Source organism: Strigops habroptila, chromosome 7 (assembly GCF_004027225.2).
Source record: "Strigops habroptila isolate Jane chromosome 7, bStrHab1.2.pri, whole genome shotgun sequence".
Classification (NCBI taxonomy): domain Eukaryota; kingdom Metazoa; phylum Chordata; class Aves; order Psittaciformes; family Psittacidae; genus Strigops; species Strigops habroptila.
This window is the reverse complement of record NC_044283.2, coordinates 24834602-24847779: the sequence shown is the minus strand read 5'-3', so window position 1 is coordinate 24847779 and position 13178 is coordinate 24834602. Positions and strand designations below refer to the sequence as shown.

Here is a 13178-nt window from a genome sequence, read left to right as displayed (position 1 = left end):
ACTGCTACAAAGAAGGGGCACAGCTGGAGTTACAGTGGGAACTATTAGGAAAGGTCTTGCATTTCTTGAAACCACGCATGTTGAGCTTTGTTAAGAGGGAACTGGAGGAAAAGTCCTTTGGGTTTCAGCTGATTCTGAGCAGAAACAGAGAACAGAGCAGTAAGAGGGAAATAAGCCGTGGTGTGGGCTTGAGATAGGAGTAAGTAATAAAATAACTTGTAATCTAGATTTAACAATATCAGCTATCATGAATCTTTGATTTTTTTCATCTCTCCTTCATTGATAGTTGCCAGCACCTGATCATCTCCATGTCACTTGCAGGCAATACTGGTGCAGTCCCTGTTCATTGCACTGCAGCCTACTCCAAGTGCTCCCCCTCTCCCTCCCTGCGAAGCATTGATCTGGGTGTCTGTGTTACGGTCAATCTGACACTTCGCGAAAGATGTGGAATCCAATCTAGAATAGGGACTCCCAAATGCCTTTATCCTGGCACTATCACTGGTAGCAGCAGTTGTGGTGGACAGCTTCCAGCTCCAAGTTGGACCACTTGTGAGCTGTGTTCCCTCGTTGCTGTTGGAAGCCTGTGCTCTGAGATAATGTGATTTGAAAGGGCTGATTTAGCTCATTCCCACGTGCTGGAATTTGTATTGCTTTCTTTTGAAAAGATTGGGGGATATATAGGTCTTAGGCAGATGAAAGAGCATAATCTAGCATTGAAGACTGGCATGGGTAGCATTTCATATCTGTCCCGGTAGGCTTCCATGAGTCCATAAAAAAACTTCTTCCATCTGTATCACATTTGTCTGTGAAGCATCATTTGCTAGTTTGAGATGAGTTTATTTGGGGTCTTTCAGCTTTTGAGTTTGTCAAATAAACATTTAGACATGCCTTTCCCCCACCCTGAGTAATGCTTTTTTACCTTTTGTCTTGTTTCCTCCTTTTTTTTATTTTTTATTTTATTTTATTTTTTAATTTAAATTCTTATTTTGTGTCCCTGTCTCTTAAATGATGTGCTGTACAGAAGCTTTGCTTCAGTTGATAGAATGTGGCTCACAGCTGAGGGCAGTCAACGAAGAACGGATCAAGTCAGCCATTTTGATGTTGTAGCTTACTCTGGATGTTTAGCACAAAGAAAAGCTGTTACTTACTATTGTTGAACAGAAAACCAGGAAAAAATGGGTAGGGAGGAATGATGCTGTAATGCTTAGAGATGGCAAAACAAAAGAAGTTTTAAGAAGGGAGAAACATGACAATGTCTTAGTTTTGCATAGGCTGCAACGGAATTGTTCTTTCACAAGATAATCAGTAAATTTCAATCCAGAGCAATTATGGATCAAGCATTATGCGAAAATCTGGCAGATTTAACAAAAATACTAATAAATGTTAAATATGAATGATCTGGAACATTCCTGCTTTTTCTTCCCCTCAAAAGCATGAAAATGTGTTTTGGTTTTGCACAGCTGATTAAATTTGACTTGGTTTTAGAGGGCTCTTTTCTCCTATGTGTTGCCAAATGACTTCTTTGTAAATCCTCATCCTTTGTAACATTCTTTTCCACATTTTAGAGGTTTTGCTGCCTCTTTCCCACTTCCTGTGGGGAGAAAAAGATGTAGGGTTTAATTTTTAGTAAGAGCTTCTTTAAGATCATGGCAGAATTTGGTGATGGTAGTTGTGTTGTCTTATAGCGTGACTCATCCCAGGCGTGGATAACCTCTAGAAGTTCTCCTGTAGGGAACATAACCAGCAGCAGCTAATAATTAAAGAGGAGGGGCTTAGCAGGAAAAACTAACAACTCAATTAATTCAAAGGCATTTTAGGGAAGAGTTACTGCAGGGAGTTGTTTTCTCACAAATGATTCCTCTAGTGAAAGGTACTGAGAACCTTTCTGAGGTGAGAGGTCCACCCTGCAAATTAGTGTGTTGGGCCATATGAATAGCAATCACTTCATCTTGGGGCTGAGCTGGACATCCTGGGAGAGCTCATCTTAAAGGGGCCACTAGGTACAGGAATACTTGAATTGGTGAATCTATGAAGAGGTGGCTCTGAGTCTCTCAACAACCAAATCTCCCGTCCCGCCTGGCTCTTGCCCAGGACTCTGGGATTTCTGTCCTCGTGGGTAAGAGGAAGACAGCACCAACATCAGCTGCTCCTCCCAGGCTTAACAGAGAAGGATGAGCCTTAGGTTGCTGTAGTGCTAAATGCACTGGTAATTGTTTGAGTGTACCAGTGAACACCTCTGAAAATTTTGAGAAACTTGAATAGAAATGAGAGAGTGGTTTGTTTGGGTTTTGTTTTGTTCCACTTTTTTAAAAAAGCTGCTAGACTTTCTTCAGGAAGAAGTCTCTCTGCGCCCCTTACTAATCCTCCTTCCCTTCACTGTCCTTTTCTTGTGCTCTGTCTCTAAAAATACTCGATTTTTACCTGGTATATACCTTATCCTTGTATATATATAGTTGTGTTTCAGTATTCCTAGTTCCAGTAGTATTGGGGTCTTTTAGCAAAAGCGCCAATCAGATGGAAAGCCCAATGGTTCCCCTTAATTGCTGTTTATCAAAGGCTGTAGCAGCTGTGGCCAACATTCATATTCAGATTCATTTTGCTTGCTTTTAAGATCATAGTTAAAGAGTAGTTTCATTGTCTGTTCCTAATTTATATTAACTTTCCTTGTTTCAATCATTTGTTTTGGTAAGTAACTGTTAGAGGCATGTCTTCCTTCCCCTTTCCTCCAAATGCCATGGTATAGTGGAGTAATTAAAGTTTGAGGTGATCTGTTCCCTAACCCATCCTGTAAATATCAATGCTAACAACAGTGTCTTGTGTTTTTTTTTCTTTTTTTTCCTTTTTGTTTCTTTCTTTCTTTCTTTTTTTTTTTTTTTATCAATGTGCTTCTTCCTGTGTGAATAATTATGTGTCTAGAAACAGCCATGGAGTGATTTTGCTGTACTGAATGGGGGAAAGATTAATAGTGACATTTGGAAGGCAAGTATATTGTCAGATTTTAGAACCTTTAATACTATTACCCTTGTTTTTTGCATGGCAGTGGCTGGTTTTTTCCCTTTTTATTTTTCCATGAATGTCATTCATAACCTAGGCCAAAGTGAATGGGGGTACTGCTAGGGATGTCTAGCTCACAAACATGCTGGCTTTTCTGATCTTTCCACTTGGAATGAATTCAGTCTAAACTAGCAGGGCAATTGCCATGATGTAACGAATAAGATGCCTGCAGTGAATGAAATGCAGCTTGAGAATATATGCATGCCTCTTTTTCAACTTCAGCCAGAAATACTATCGCTTCTTTGCAGGGAGGATTTAATTTCCCTTTGAAATAACATGGTGGTGTACTTAATACTGTATTAGTAGCACTTAAAACTATACTAATAGCACTGCTTTTATCTCTAGGATCTGCATGCAGCCACTGTGAACCCAGACCCAAGTCTGAAAGAGTTTGAAGGAGCAACGTTACGCTATGCCTCTTTGAAGCTCAGGTACAATGATTTCAGAAGTCTTCATGGAATGACCAGCTCCATTTTGTGCTGTGCTGTAATTTTTATATGATTTTAAGATTAATTTTGTCTTTTTTTTTTTTCCCCCTCCTGTAACAGAAATGGTCCACAATCTGATGATGATGACTCTTGTAGCATCAACAGTGATCCAGAAGCCAAGGTCTGTAAGAAGATCCACAATGGGATAACAGTTAAAAATTTGCAATTGTAAACATGACTTGCAAGGTGCAGATGTCTCCTACGTTTTGAAATTAACTGTAATTCTCCTCTTGGCACAATGTAGATTGACTGTACAAGACTAATTTCATCAAAGGAATTTGCAGATTTAAAGGTTCATTCAGTTTGGTCAGGAAAGTGTGACTGATTTTAAAATCACGTAAACCAGGAAACTGAACGTTGCAGTTTAATATTCTACTGTCCAACTGCAATAACTGACCTTTTGCACAACTAAGTGAGCTTTCTGCCCTGAGAGAGGGCTCTGTTGATTGTCATGGCTGCATAGCTTCCTGAGGCATTCGGTGACAGAATTTGCTCTTTATTCTTGAGTTTGCCCCCTTTTTTTAAGTACTCTTCCTCGTTTATGTGCCTGCTTGAGCTCAGAGCTAATACCAAGACTTTTTAGATCACGGAACTTTATGTTTTAGAACACAGAATGCAACCTGGTTTGAGAATAAAATTCATAGAGAAAAATGAGATCATTATGTGAAAAAGCACACAATTAAATCAGAGTCTTTACTGTTGTAATCTAAGATTTTGGAGAAGAAAGAAGCAGCAGCAGGTTTTGATTGCTTGTATACATTATCTCCAGATTTGTCTTGTTGATAGTTTGCCTTGTGCTTGCATTCATTTTTAAGGATGTATGTGAATCTCTGTAATTGGAAATCCAAGTAATTTATATAAGTGTTTTGGCTGTGCCATACACCTGCAGTGGCTCTCAGGATTAGAAGCTACTCATATGCAGGAAGACAGTATATAACATTTAATAATTATACTAGCATTAATGACATATTTTAGGAGAGAAAACAGACTGATCAGGGTACTTAAACTTCTTTGTCATCTTGATTATTTGGCTTGTGATGTTTAATTCAGATGTGTTTTGCTTGGCAGGCTGGCAGCTAAAAAGCAAGGGTTTCAGCTGTGCTCATTACAATGACAAGCACTAAATTCTGAGCACAGTAAATGGAGTAAGAGGACTGATGGGCATTAGGTACCAGTCCACAGAACCAGAAAGCTGTTCCTTTCATGATAAGCCTTATGGTATGGAAAGCATTATAGGGAGGCAGTATTTTGATATGTCTGACTCTTTACCAGGTGATTAGCACTAGGTAGAATTAGGAGCCTTTCCTGCTTGGAGAACTGTGGCAGCATTTGTGTGGATGAATAACGCGTGTCATCATCTCCCTTCCCTTTGTTGCTTTCTGTTTAAACTTCAAAATTTATGGTACTGATACCCATCCGGTGTCTGTGAAATGGGTCAGTGCCAAAAGCTTATCCTTTTTTGTGTATCGCAGCTGGATTTGTTTCTCCTGTTTAAGCAAAACCATGCTGATGACACTTAAACAGGTATCAAAACTGAGCACTGAAACATCTGCAGAAGTGACTGAGAGGAGCAAGGCAAAAAATAGAGGAGAAACTATATGTTTGGTCTGGGTTGTTGGTTTCTTTTAATCGCTTGAGTCAAAGCACCTTACCTCCTGTCTGTCACGGCCTGATGGGGATGTTGTGCAGGGTCAGCCATGACCAATTGTGTGGTCCAGTGGGTGAAGCTCAGAAGCACTGGTGTTGCTTTGCAGCAGAAGAGGCTGTGGGCAGAGCTGTTCAGTGCCTCTGCCTCTGCCCCAACCACAGGAAAAGCGGTTACTCATGGCTGTACCTTACAGGGATGGTAACAGCAGGAAAGTAGTCCAGAAACAGCAGGGAAAATCTTCACTGGTGGAAGATGCTCTGCGATCTTTAATTCTCCCATGGATGGGAAGGGGGTATGGTAGGTGGATTCCTTTCTAGCCCATTTTACATGAAATATTTCAAGACTGAGAGAAGTCTGATAGGATTTGAAACTGATGACCTGAGACATGGAAAATCAGTTCTTTAGCCCTTTAGGGCTCTCTTCTATTGCATGCTGTGCTTTAACTATATTTGATTGAAGCTTGCTTTTGTGCGGCAGTGAACGCAGATACTTTTTTTTCATTTCAGCATAAGAGAAGGAAGCTTTTTTTAGTTCATTAAACTCGCTATTCGAAGAATTTGTTAAAATGAACCTCATTAGAGATATTTTAGAGATCTTAAGCCTATTTAAACCTATTCATCATAGCGGCGAATACATTTGGGAGGAAAAAAAAGACTATTTCCTCACTGAGTAATGCTCTCTTTCAGCAAAGGGAATCATGCCACCTTGTGGAAAGCTGAAGTAGTTGTCTTTTCCGAGAGTATCAACTGCAGATTGTAGCACTGCATACTTGTCAGTTTTAGGAAAAGTGTGTCATATAATTCATGTAATTCTTGTAAGAAGAGTGATGTATGCAGCAACACAGTTAAGCATGCAAAATTGTCAATAAACAGCAGATGTTTCTCTATACATCATGTGCTTAAGATGCAGCTTCATATCCTTGGCATCTTGGTGTAGGTTGTCTGCACAAGGCCATAAAAGAGAAGGGGAAGGGAAAGAAAGGGGAGAGTGATTATATCCAGCTTCTTGATTTCAGTAATTTATTGTGGTAGGAATTTCTTGAAGAGATGGCTCATTGCACTTGACAAGGATCCTAATTCTGCATGTGAAACGTGCACAACTGGAAATGAGTTTTGAATTGGTACTTCCCAGGAGACAGATCATAACCTTCCTGGTTAATTTATAAAGCAACCTGTGCCTTCCTAATTGAGTTTCAAGGGAGGTAAAGATGTTTTACCAGTCCTGGTCTGTAAATTCCTCTGGGCTCTTTCTTCTTACATTGTTGTAAGCTAAGATGGCCAAGTGTAAAAGTATAGAAAGATGCTGAATTTTTTCTCATGGTGTTGTAAAGAAACTGAACCTGCAGGGAAATCTGTCTCTAAAAATGGGATGAAAAATTGAAAGCTTAAGTGAGTCAATTTCTCCAAAATAATTTCAGGATTGGCCTGTTTGGCCTGACATTTGGGCTTGCCTTTATTCTGTCCTTTTAAATGTGGCTTTCTACAAAGGTGTATTGTAGTCTTTCAGCGTAAAGCACAGATTTTTGAATTTCATGAGCACATGAAACACTAGAAAAAGCCACAAGAATGGACTTGAATCAATTAATTAAACCTGAGGAGTTTATTCCATCTTAAGTGTCCTTATGGAAATAGATTAAATTGGAAAGGAAAATTTGGCTTCTTTAGCAGTTTTTCTTCCAAAAGGGTACTTCTGCTTGGATTTGGAATAGGAATTTGTTTCTTTAAAAATCAGTCATTGGTTTTCATTCGCTAGGAAATAGGACGTGTTGCACGTAGAGGACTAAAAGAAATCTTGAACCTATTCTGTTACCCTTATGGTTAACCACAATATATAATCCCATGCATTCATTTCAAGTTTCTTCTTAACTATTTTTTTGGGGTTTTGTTTTTGGGGTTGTTTTGCCTTGATTAGTCTTACTGACAAGCTGATTCAAGTATTACCTTCCTTTGATGGTTAAAAACTTTTAACCTAAATTTTTGAGGCTATTTTTAATCCTCTTATGTTTAGCCATCTTGTAGTGCGTTTATAGCAGGTGATCATGTCTCTTCTTCAGCTTAGTTTTATTAAAGTAAACAACCCAAGTGTGTTTAATTATTCATAATGAGGCTAGAAGGGTCATTGCCGTCTCCTTACAAGTCCCCGTTTCCCTGGCTGTTGCAGCAGCTCTGTGGTTGCTGTCTTTAATTCTTAACCATGGCAATCGGATTTGTTAGTTTGGTTGGAGTTTTTCCAGGGTCTTGTAGGGTAGCTTTAAAACATCCATATTTCTGTTGGAAAGCTCTTGACGTAGAATTTAATTTACCTTTTCAATTCCTAAGTAGGTAATCATTTCAGTTGCAGCTTAAGCCATAATTATAGCCAGTGTTTAGAAGCTAAGCTTGAGCAGAAGGAAAGTTCTGGTCTTCATCTCAACAATTTGAATAGTGCCTTGGTCAGGAGCGGGGAGTTGGTTTGGTTTGGGGATTGTTTTGGGTTTTTTCAAAGAATCTTATTGCCAGTAGCTGAAAGATTCTTGTGAACAGCAGAACTTTTGTATTTTGTATTTTTGTATTTAGCCTGAACAGCGTGTGCATAGTTCTTTTAACACTGAACTACTGTCAATAGAAAACTAAATGCGTCTTTGGAGATACTGATTTTTGCATTGGTGAGATGGTGTGGAAATGGTTTCACAAAATGCAGTAAAGCAGATTATACTCCCTGCTCACAGATCTTTCTTAAATTATGTTCTTAAATATTTGAAATCAAAAGAACTATAGAGTAAGAATTCAATAGTTTTAAAAAAATAGTTGCCTTTTCCTCTTGGCTTATCTTAGGCTTTCAGAGGGAAGAAGAACAGTCTGGGAATAAAATCTTTTTTTTAAAAAACCCCTACAAACAAAACCCCAACATAAAAACAAAATAAACACTGTAGTGGAATTCAGGGTTAGCATACTTTTCCTTCTTTCTTTCAAAAACAAAAAGGTGCCCTTAGTTTCTTCCCACTCTCACTACCACAGTGGCTTTAAAATAATGACTTAAAACACAGATCTTCTGTTTGTAACATCCAGTGAATAATTGAAAAGAGGTCAGCCTTGACAATTACTATAGTATAGCAAAAGTTCATCCATCTTTCCGTCCTTGCAGTTTCTGGGTAGCAGTGGTGAGTGATGGTGACAGCAGTTTCTAAACTGGTTGGTTGATTCTGATTTTGGCTGTTCCCCATTAGCTGCATTAAGGCATCCCCGCAGCTATGGAGATGCTGCAGGCAAATGATGCAAGTGCTCGAAAGCATTCTGCCTCAAAAGCAGTTTTAGAAATAGCAGACTAAAGCACTAAAATGCATCTCAACGATTTTTTTTTTTCTTCAAAAAAAGTCGTCTTCATTTTGTACATTAGAACCTTTGAGAGTGTGTTTGCTCCTCCATTAGCTCTCTATGATTTGTATTTACTACTCTTGACACCTATTGTGTCATTAGGTGATGTTATAAGTGATAATGTCATGATGTGAGGTACCTCATAATACAGATTTCCATCTGGAGGATGTTTGCTTCCACCTTGTCCCTAAGTGTAGTCTTGTTTAATCGAAAATGAAAATTAGACCAGGCCAGAAAAAGATGTAACATTTTCCCAAATATGAGCTACAAATCTGATTTACAATATGCTTAATTCGTAGAATTGTAAAACAGTTTGGGTTGGAAGGGACATTAAAGATCATCTAGTTCCAGCCCCCCTGCCATGGGCAGGGACACCTCCCATTAGACCAGGTTGCTCAAAGCTCAGCTAAGTGGCCTTAAACACTTCCAGGGATAGGGCATCCGCAGCTTCTCTGGGCAACCTGTTCCAGTGTCTCACCGCCCTCATCGTGAAGAATTTCTTCCTAATATCCAATTTAAATCTACCCTCTTTCAGTTCAAAGCTATTACCCATTGTCCCTGGAAAAAGTTAGCTTGGAAAAAGTCTCTCTTCAGCTTTCTTGTAGGCACCCTTTAGGTACTGGAAGGCTATAAGGTGTCCCTGGAGCCTTCTCTTCTCCATATTATAACAATTGTTGCGATACACGTACGATATAAACATCTGTTTCTTGAGCCCTTCAAGATTTACAATTACATCCTGTAAAATGTAACATGTTTTTCACTCCTAGAAATCCTACATGTCCCTGGGACCTAACTAGATATAAAGCTATCATGCATGATCAGGACATGGGTGACTGAACAGCAGGAGAAATATAGACAGAGATTTCACTTGTAGTCTTTCTTAGAAAAATATATCACAAAGCCATTCCTCACGTGAAAGAGAATGGAAACTGCTTTAAAAGTTACCAATATTTTCCAAGTTTGTAATGCAATAATTATGTCTTGAATTATCAGTATTTGCTTTATTAAGATGTAGTGTACCAAGCGGTTGTGTTGGGTGCTGGATTTCTACAGGATTGGGAAAGGGGAATGTAAAATATAGGAACACTTCTGTTTCAAATAAAATCAAAGTATTTCCTTGGCCCATAAAGTTCCAGTATTGATGTTGACCTTGTCTGCCACAGGTCTGTTGATCAGGAATTGTTGTTAGAGTGGTAAGAACGTAGATGGCAACTACATAACAGGAGGATAAACGATGCAAATGGGAGTTGCGTGGGTCACACTTTTCCCTGGAAGAGTTACTGCCTTGTGAGTGCCGTGAGTGGCTTGTTGCATGGGCAGTTTGGGTGCACGCTGATGACCTCTCTCCTCACACGCAGGTAGCTTCTTTCCCTGGCTGCCAGCTGGGAGAGGTGGTGCTGGAGCCAGCGTACCCTGCCTCTGAAATCACAGCCATGGCGCACCCGATGTGCTGATGTGGCCTCCGAGTAACAGGAAGCCATTTCCAAAGTTGAAACAGTGATGTTAAAATTGTAGCTACTCTCTTAGGAAGTGTTGGCCATGTTTGAGAAAACATGAATATACCTGATTTTTTTTTAGGTTGGTTTTTTTGGGGTTTGTTTTTTTTTTTTTTTAAATGATGCTATTTCTTCCAGTGGTGGCTGTTTTAAGAAGAGTTTTCTATTGCTTTACGAGGTCAAAGTGCCACGGTCATCCTCAGCACTGTTTCTCATGGGTATGCATGATGCATTTTTTTTCTTGGCTGTGTGTGGCATCTTGCTGTACACAACCATTTAACAAGCCATGGTTGTTCAGCAGAACATAGAATCATAGAATGGTTTGGGTTGGAAGGGACCTAAAAGATCATCTAGTTCCAAGCCCCCTGCCATGGGCAGGGACACCTTCCACTAGACCAGGTTGCTCAAAGTCCCATCCAACGTGGCCTTGTGTTAAATGTGGAAGAGTGGTGGTTTCCTGGTGTTTCTTAATGGCCTGGATCTACTTTTAAAGCTATTCTGTCAGCTAGTCCACATTAATTGGCAGTAGCTGGGACTGACATCCAGGCATCTTGCTATTCCTTATGTCTGTGTAAGGAAAAACATGAGAACCACCTAGCTGCTACTCTAAAAGAGATATTTTTATTTTCTAGGAAGAATCTGTGCTTCCTAGTATTTTAATTTTTCTTATTTTTAGTTGTTTTTAATCACAATTCGTTCACTGTTTTGTGGTGCAGCACACTGAGCCAGCAATACTTTGTGTGATTGATGAAGGAACCCTCAGGAGCGGACAGAAACCGGGGGAAGAAGCAGTCTTCATTGTACCCATGTCTCATAGGCAAAAAGCTCCTGTTGCCATTCTGCAGACCAACGGATTCAGTGCTCAGGCAGCTCCCAGTTTAGCTCAGCCGCTGCTGATATTGCTGGCAGGCCTCCCCATCAGCTCACTGGCATCTTTGCTAATACACTGCGGAGGTAATCACAGCTTGCAGCCTTTCATATTCCTCACTGGAGCCCAACCATTTCAACTCTAAACCAATATGTAGCCTCTGTCAGCTCCAGCTTTAGAATGGCCCATTGATTGTGTACTGCCTTTTGAGTGTCTGTTCATCATCTTGCTGCTACAAAATGAACTGATCAGATGATATTTTTGTACTTCTATTATTTATATTACCTTGCCAGTTTAGGGCAGTGAGGGAAATAACGTGTTCTAGTCTGCAGTGTCACAAAGCTTACCACTTCATTGCATAGATTTCTAGTGAAAAAAAAAAACCCACTGTGTTTTTATGTGTGTGTATATATATAAAAATGTGTTATATATATGTTATATGTTGTATATACACAGTTTGAAAACAGCATAGTACAAGCTTGCTGTATTATTTGTCTGTTACGGACCTGCTGAAAGGTACATTTATGGAGGAAGTTAATTTAAAAATCAGTTGAAACAGAACATTGTGTGAGTAACAGCAATATTTAGATAGCTTTAGCTAGCATGTATATTTATTTTGGTATTAGTTCTACCTTTAAATTTCACTATGAAAAAGCAGAAGTCTTCCCTGCCAAAATTTCCTGCATTTCATCAAAGAGAAGAGGGAGTGGGAGGTAACATTTGTCTCTAAATAGATTTAAATACAGGAGATATGCAGTACATCATAATGCCGTGTTGCCTTTATGTGGGTATGCATCATTCCATATGGTTGAAGGTGATCGCTCCGCAGTGCTGGAGGGAGGCAGTGTGAGAGTAAGGCAGCGTGGGTCCTCGAATGTGGGAGGCCTACTAGGGCTCAAGACTTCCGGACTTGGGGTGCATCTTAAGGTCCTTTCCAACCCTAACTATTCTGTGATTCTATGTTTATTTGAGTCTTTTTCAAAGAGTAGGAATCAATCAACTCCATTGACTTTGGATCCTGTTGTAAACATAATTTCTGCAGAAACCAAATTACTGTTAACAATGTTGCTTCTAAATAGACATGAAATCCTGACTCTAGTGGAGCTGGAAGTTTTTTCTCTATTGATTCAGTAAGGTTGAGAGTTCACCTAAAGTTTTTTTCATGTGGTTTGGTTTGCTTTGTGTTGTGTTTTTTGGAGGTTTTTTTAAGTTGGGTGTCAAGCATTATTACCTTTGAAATTATCACCACAGTACAACATAAAGTGCTGCTGGCTGCAATAGAACTGCTTACATCTATCACCCTGCAGAAAAGCCGACATCAGAAAAACACTGCATTTAAGGTTGAAGTTAAAAAGTGCAGAGCATTATTTTTTAAGAAATGAATGCACACATTCCTTCATGCCCTGTAAACTCCTGCAGGGCTTGTCTGTGTGTGTTGGGGTCATTTTCATGTGTTGCAGAATAATGAAACCTGCGTGAGTTATTCTAACAGTTCAGTTATTCTGCAAGACAGATCCTAATTTGAGCATCATTCCTTCACTGAGGAAGCACGTTTTTTAGTTCACGGCATTAAAATGAAATCTAAAACACCTTTAGCTCAATGCAGTCCATAAACCCATTCCTTTACGATGTAAAGTCAAAGTATCTACAAACCATCTGAAATGAAAGCCATTTCTTTACTGAAAAGACTGGAGAAAAGAATAAAGCAATTTAAATTTCTTCAGACCTACATATAGCAAAAGAGTAATAGTAGAGAAATAATAGTGTCCATTCCATTTTTTGCTCGACTGACTAGATCTTTTACTTGATTCGGAAATACAGTAATGAATAAGAAATTGGGATTCAAAAAATCTTAAGCCAGCACAATCATCCTGCAGCATTTTCTTGCCTTGAGAGAGCAGATTTGACCTCTGGCTGTGAGCCAGCAGGAACCACTGAGACAGAAGTATTAAACTCAAAACAAGAGAGGGACTTTTGTCATTCTATGCATTGGAGTCTGTGAGTCTGAAAAATGAGACTGTAGCGTCTTGGAGAATGAGTAAGGGACTGTGAGAGCACAAAGTTCAATATTGACCTGCTCGAGAGAAGTAATTTCTTCTGAAGGTTATTTACATTATTTGTAAAGCCCTTGTATTTTATTAATTTATAATCGTCTGATTGAAACAGCAATTGTAGGGGATTTCTGCATTTTGTTGCGACCTGAGTATCTGTATGCTTATTTTTGTACTGCATGCACATTTTCAGCAGTTCCAATAATACAGCATGAACTGC

General features: G+C 39.3%; 1 protein-coding gene across 15 annotated transcripts in view; it reads left to right on the top strand.

Annotated features, from left to right (window-relative positions):
* APBB2 (amyloid beta precursor protein binding family B member 2) overlaps window positions 1-13178 on the top strand; it is a 179622-nt gene that overhangs the window by 112631 nt on the left and 53813 nt on the right. For 8 of the 15 annotated variants that reach the window (XM_030493253.1, XM_030493254.1, XM_030493251.1 and 5 more), the window contains 3 exons: window positions 2917-2979; window positions 3400-3485; window positions 3603-3663. In XM_030493253.1, the coding sequence (XP_030349113.1) occupies window positions 2917-2979; window positions 3400-3485; window positions 3603-3663 (210 nt within the window). The remainder of the gene's footprint in view (window positions 1-2916; window positions 2980-3399; window positions 3486-3602; window positions 3664-13178) is intronic. The other 7 variants (XM_030493263.2, XM_032920085.1, XM_030493261.1 and 4 more) reach the window with 1 other exon arrangement.